General features: G+C 30.6%; 1 protein-coding gene across 1 annotated transcript; it reads left to right on the top strand.

Moving 5' to 3' along the window:
• The first annotated feature begins 3,383 nt into the window (after positions 1–3,383).
• Positions 3,384–5,445, top strand: LOC133688149 (probable glycosyltransferase At5g20260). Its single transcript, XM_062107548.1, has 3 exons — positions 3,384–3,529; positions 4,309–4,663; positions 4,761–5,445. Exons 1-3 carry the CDS (start codon positions 3,501–3,503, stop codon positions 5,427–5,429), a joined length of 1,053 nt encoding a protein of 350 aa, XP_061963532.1. The 5' UTR covers positions 3,384–3,500; the 3' UTR covers positions 5,430–5,445.
• The last annotated feature ends 1,744 nt before the right edge of the window (positions 5,446–7,189 follow it).

Genomic DNA, 7,189 nt, shown 5'->3' with positions numbered 1-7,189 from the left:
ATCAAATTAGATTAAATTCAATCACTTGCTATTTAAGTTATGAATTTCAATAAATTTAATAACTTTGTTGTTTTTATAAATTATTTTTATTTAATTTTATGATACCATTGGATGTTTTTAAAATCAAACACCAATATTAAAAAAGATATTTATTTGAGTTTGTGATAACCTTATAGAAAATAGAAAAAAATAAACAATAAATTCCATTTCTCAACCAATCCAATATTGTAGAAGAGTGAAATAAAAAAATAATTAAAAAAAATTAAAGGACCAGAAATAAAAAAAAAATATAAGGTTTAATGGATAAACCTGCTAAACTCGTGAATTGGGTAACCCGGGTCAACATGTTAAATCCGCAAACCAGGTAATGGACTCCATTAGGATTAATAACTTGTTTTTTTCTAAACTATTGTTTATTTAACTATATAATAACAAAAATTGATGATCATAAAATTGAACATCAAATCAATACTGAGATTTTTTTTAAGACTATGGTAATCTCATAAAAAACAAAACGAAATAAATTATAAAATTCAATTCTCAATCAGTCAAATATCAAAGAATAAAATTGAAAATAATAAATTAAAAAAAAAAGAAAAGTTAAACTCGCCATATCCATCAACAGGCTCATGAATTTTCTAAAATTTAATAATACGTTTTTTTAAAACTATTTTTTAACTATATAATAAAAAGAAAAATAGATGATTATATATATATATATATATATATATATATATATATATATAATCGAATTAAATTAGAAAAAAATACTCTGCTAAACTCGTAAACTAAGGCAACCAGGGTTACCTCGCTAAACTTACAAACTGAGTTATTGACTTCACGAAGTTTAATAACCTAGTTTTTTTAAATTATTTTTTATTTAACTAAATTTTCTTAAAAATATATTATACCACGATGCTAGAGTATTTTTCTGATATTAACTCGGTATTGAGATATTTTTTTAATATTACAATAATCATATAAAAGACAAATTAAAATAAATTATCAATTCAAAATTCCTATAAATGCATCATATAAGGACTAAATTAAAAAAAAATTAATAATTAAATGAAAAACAAAAAAGGATCAAAATGTAAAAAAATAAAATAAAAACCATCTTTTCGGATTTCTATTTTAATCCATGAAGCTAATTGATGTACCAAAACAATTTTTTTGAACAATTTTTTATATACACACTCTAGTCTAATAAACAAAAAGAAAAGATATTTTTTCAGTATAGATGATTTGTTTAAAATCCGATTATAGAAAAACATAATCTTGATGTATAAAAATTAACTTGAAAATATATATCGTAATTATCGAGAAAAATAAAAAGAATTCAGACTTACAACGTAATTATCGTAATTGATGAGTTGGATCAATTCCATCATATCTTCCACCTTTTCCCACGTCAAAACGAGAAAACATGCGTGAACAAATTGGGCAAGGAAACATCAAACGTGTTTCATGTCATGCCTCGTAACATATAGTCTCAAGATCTCGTTTGAAAATACGTTATAAACAACATTTTATAAACATTTAAAATAAAATATTTTATTTATAATATTTTCAGATTATTTTGATATGTTAATATTAAAAATAATTTTTTAAAATAAAAAATATTATTTAATATATTTTCAAACTAAAATTATTTTAAAAAATAATTATTATTATATTTTTAAATAGCAAGGAAAAGCCGCTGGGTGCCGGTGACTGTTTTCGCAACACACATGTTCTGATGTTCCTTGAAAAAGCTCAAGCACGTTCGCTTGGGCTTTCTTTAATTATTTTTTTTTGTTTTTTTATGACAAGTTTGTTTCAGATTTTAGCAATCTATGATGGCTAAAAAATCTAATTGTCAACTCCTAGGCTTGAAAAATTCCATTCTCGCTCATTTTTCAACAAAAAAAAAAAAGAAAACACGTTAGATGCATCAACAAATTCATTTTTGTTCTTAAATTAGCATTTCTTTAGTTAAAAAAATCAATCCAAACCAAAAAATAATAATTATATGAAGCTTTGTATTTTTTTTTTGCCAATATAAAAAGAAAAAAGATCTAAATAGAATTCTCTTTATTAAATAGTAAATGTAACATATCATCGATAAAATATCATCTATAATTTTATCGATGAGTTGACATTAACAATGATATTTACAATAATTTTTTTTATTTTCTCTAAAATATACCGACGAAGTTGTTCCGTCGATGAGTTAGAAAAGAATTACTGCAAATGCCACCATTGCTGATAATTAAAGTTACCGATAAAACTAGACTGTTAGTATATTTCAAAGAGTTGGAAAAGAATTATTGCAAATATCACTACTACTGTTAATACACCGACATAATTACAAATGGTATTCTGCTGGTGGTATATTATATTTACTGATAGATATGCCGACGAAATAAAACAGTAATTTTTTGGCGTATTTTGTCCGTCTATAAATCCATCGATATATTTATTATCGACAAACTTACCAACAACTCATAAATTATCGATGAGAGTTTTTTTTACAGAGTGTTTCCTTCCGTGAGTCCATTAATGACATATATAACAATATAAAATTTTGTGGTAAAATTATTAAATCTAATAATGTTAAAATAAGGTCCAAATAGAATTTTAATGAATCTAGATTATTAAGCGAACAAACTCAAAATAAAATATAGAAATAATTTCAATGGGTATAAATTAATAAGTGATTAACCTTGAAATCTTATCTGTATGCAACATAGGAGAAAAAGGATATACGTAATTCTCCCCATCTCTTTTTAATGAACAAAACAAGAGTTCATTTGTAAATATTGTTGCTGAATGAATTCCTTTCAATTTCCAGCTCGTATGAAAGGATACTTTGTACCCTCAACATGAAAAGTCTCTCTGTGCTTGCTGTATCTTCTAAATTATTGCTAGTCTTTCATCCTTCCCAGGTCAGCCTATGAACACACCATGCGTGCTTAAACCTATAGAGAAGTTGTGAGAGAGCATGTTCTCATGGCAACTTTTACTAGCTCCTTCATCAGTTTTCTACTACTATCAGCTATTGTTCTCACTCTGTTTTTCCTCTGCTTATCTCCCTTTAATCAAACAACCAAGATTTCAAGTCGTTCGTCTTCTTTCTATACACCTAATTACAGTATTGATGGTAAAACCAACCATACTTTTGAGAGCTTTCAATCCTTTTCTTCACCAATTCTTTTGCTACCACCTCCAAACCCCACTTTTGAAAGGCTTCAACCCTCACCCTCACCCTCGCCGTCACCATCACAAGGCATTTCACTAATTACAAGACATGAAAGAGTGAGCCTGGTTAATAATATCTTCTTTTTTTATTTGTTTTATGTTATTGATCTTTCTTTGTGTGTGTACTTTTTGGGCAGAAAAAGACACGTTCTGATGGAATTGAAGCAGGTTTAGCTAGAGCAAGAGCTGCCATTTACGAAGCAGTTCGATCACATAACTCTTCATCATACAAGGAGGGGAGTTATATCCCCAGAGGAGCCATGTACAGAAATCATTATGCATTTCATCAGTTAAGTTGCAACATTCTTTTCTTTTCTTTTCTTTTTGGATATTAATTAACTAGCGGTTGATTGATAAAAGTGGAACTCGAATTCAAGATCCCACCATTCTCGGTTTAGGAAGAGTACAACTTTGACCATTCGAGCTTCAAGCCATTCATGCCGTACAAAATTTATTTTCATTTTTTTTGAAACGCAAAAAGAAGCTGTTAGTATATTTACAGAATTCATTGTTGCTAATATTTTAATTTTGTTTTTTTATAAATTTTTTTGGTTTCATAATATTGAGTTTAATTAGCTGAAGCTCGTTAGTCGTCGTAAAAAAAAACATTAATTACCTTATTTTTGAACTGATCAGAACTTAAATTTATGGTAATCAAGTGTTTAAGGGTTGTGCTAGCTGCCAGGTGCCAGCTGCCTGTCAGCATTGTACATCGTACACCGTACGCCAATTATTTCCTTCATGATAATGATACTTCATTTATTGGTTCCCCTATGCTACGTACAGTATATATGTGGCATGGCTCTCGGTTGTGCATGATTTCTGGTTTTTCAAGGCTACAGTGGCAATACAATGGAATATTATTTGAATTTGTCTGTGGGGGAGAGAAGAATAGGGAAGGGAGGGTGCTGAGAAAAACATCAGCTCCACTAAGGACACGTTTTCTCACAGTATTAATTCGTACTACACATGTTACATGTTACATGTTCCAATGATCAGTTGTAAAGATCAACATGCACTAATTATAATTAATTAATACATAACCAAAATTAATTTATATTTATTCAGGAGTTATACAGAGATGGAGAAGAGGTTCAGGATATGGGTTTACAGGGAAGGAGAGCTTCCTCTAGTCCATTCTGCGCCCTTAAACCTCATCTACAGCATTGAAGGTCAGTTTCTTGACGAGATGGAAAGTGGGAAGAGCCCCTTTGCTGCTAGTCACCCCGACGAGGCACACACATTCTTACTCCCTATCAGCGTGGCCTATATCATTCACTATATCTACAGGCCCCTCGTTACATTCTCTCGTGTGGAGCTGCAACGTTTGGTCCAAGATTATGTTACTGTAGTAGCCAGCAAGTACCCCTACTGGAATAGAACTGAGGGAGCTGATCATTTCTTGGTTTCTTGTCATGACTGGGTATCAGAAATTTACGTTCTTTTTGTCGTCCGGTAATGAAAACTAAATGTGTGCGATTAATTTTGTGAATTAATTGATTCCTCATTTCAAATTTCAGGCACCAGACATCTCACGAGCCAATCCTCGTCTCTACAAGAACTTTGTTAGAGTCCTTTGCAATGCAAATACATCAGAGAGATTCGAGCCTCGAAGGGATGTTTCAATACCTGAAATCAACATCCCGTTCGGCAAGTTTGGACCGCCTGGCAAAGGTCTACCCCCTAGTAAGCGCTCGATTTTCGCTTTCTTCGCTGGGGGAGCTCATGGTTACATCAGGAAGCTCTTGTTGGAGCATTGGAAAGATAAAGACGATGAAATTCAAGTCCATGAGTATCTTGATCATAACAAGAAAAACGATTACTTCAAATTAATGGGTCAAAGCAAGTTCTGCCTGTGCCCTAGTGGATATGAAGTAGCAAGTCCAAGAGTGGTGACAGCAATTCAATCAGGGTGTATACCTGTGACCATTTCAGATAACTATACATTGCCATTTAGTGATGTTCTTGATTGGAGTAAGTTCTCAGTGAACATTCCGTCGGAAAAGATACCTGAGATTAAAACAATTTTAAAAAAGATTTCGTTCAGAAGGTATCTGATATTGCATGGGAGAGTTATAAAGATACGGAGACATTTCAAACTGAACCGACCTGCTCAGCCGTATGATATGCTTCATATGATACTTCATTCGATATGGTTAAGGAGGCTTAATGTCAGGCTGCCATTTTGATGTTCAAAAGCTCTACACCCACACCCACACCCACACCCACGTAGGGCATCAAAAGATATTCTTTTGTAGTAAAAGCAGACATGCATGTATTTTCATATGCATTTTTTTTTAAGCTTTTCAGAATGTTCATTGGCTATTGAAAAGTATCCATAAATAGCAATGAAAACACTGTGGAAAAAATTTCCATAGCTAATTTCCAGTGGAAATGGAGATGGAGGCATGAGTTCAAAATAAAACTTTTGGGCAAAAAATACTGATTTTCCAGTGATCCCTGCTCACTGAATTCTAAGTGATGATGCATTGTACGTAATTTTATTTGAAAAACAAATTAGAGGGCGGACGACTTAAGAAGAAAGGTGGATGACGTGTTATACGTCCTCTGTTACTGGGAAAACAAGGTTCGGCTTGTAGATCTGACCTCTTTCATAGGTCTAGCACGCGAGCCCCCCATTTTATAGGTGAGGCATATGGAAAGTCCCATGCACGCGGCCTGTTTTCTATTTATTTTAAGAGGTTAAAAACCCTTTAAAACTAAAATAAAAATAAAAAATAAATGCCAGGTGCATAATATTTTTTTAAAAATTCTTTTTATTATCAAACTTTAAAAAAATCAAGACTATTTTTTATTTAAGTCTCACAGGCAACTACCCTTATTTTTATTTTTAAATTGTTGTTTGAGATAATAGTTAGTATTACTGCCTCTGGGGGCTCTGGTTGTAGTTTTTTTCCATTTAATTTTTTAAAACATATTTTTTGGATTTTTTGTTATTTTTTAATTTGAATATTTTTTTAATTTTATCCTTCAATTTTTTATATTCATTATAAAAAATGCATTAAAAGAATCTATATAACAAAGCACAGATTATATAACTAGTCTCAATTATTCTTGATTTGTTTGGCTCAATTGGCTAATCCTACTTGAACAAGATGCTGGGTTTTGTTTTGAGACATTGTTTAGTCAATATCCATGAGGTATATAAAACAACTTGTCATTCGTACTAGCTGTTGCTATTTTCTGGTCACCATTTTTTTCTTGCGAAGATAGCGGTGAATCTAATATTCAAAAAGATTTATTAAGAAATATATTTTAAAATATAAAATTATTTTTATATCTTACATACAGATTAAATTTTTAAGTTAAAATAATTATATATCATTTATACTGAAAGACAGTTTGTTTATGCAGCGCAGCGCACACAAACAAACGGTTCCTAACACTGATTAAACTAATTTACCTTTCCTTTTTATTTTATTTCATGTTAATGTTTTTCTTTTTTTCCATGTTGTTTTTAATTAATATAAATCTCTATGTTAGTTTATACACATTTCTCGACTAATTTTATAAATTCTAAAATTAATAACAATGTAAATTTTTAATAACCCTAAAATTTATAAAACTCAAACTAATAATTTTTAAAAAACAAATCTAAAATTTCTTATTATTCATTATTTTTTTTCTTACGTTTTTATACGATGGCGTGCGTTGTAGGTTGCTGGGATGGAACAGTACTATGTGTCACATTATGAACATTTGCTAGTGGCCTGCCCACTTTTCCACTTCTTTGTATTTTTCCATGTCTTTATAAGTACGGTTGGACTGTGTTTGTCTTGAGCTAAAACCAGTGGAATTCTTTTAGTCGGGGGACAAAACTTGTCGTTTAGTAATAGAAGCATAATTTAATATTAGATTGGTAATTATAAGTTTTACAATTATTTATGAGGTTTTATTATTAGCAAAAGAAATCTCCCAGGGCCAAGAT

The sequence above is a fragment of the Populus nigra genome, chromosome 3 (genome assembly GCF_951802175.1).
Source record: "Populus nigra chromosome 3, ddPopNigr1.1, whole genome shotgun sequence".
NCBI lineage: Eukaryota > Viridiplantae > Streptophyta > Magnoliopsida > Malpighiales > Salicaceae > Populus > Populus nigra.
Note: the sequence above shows the minus strand (reverse complement) of the source record. Positions and strands in the feature narration are given on the sequence as shown.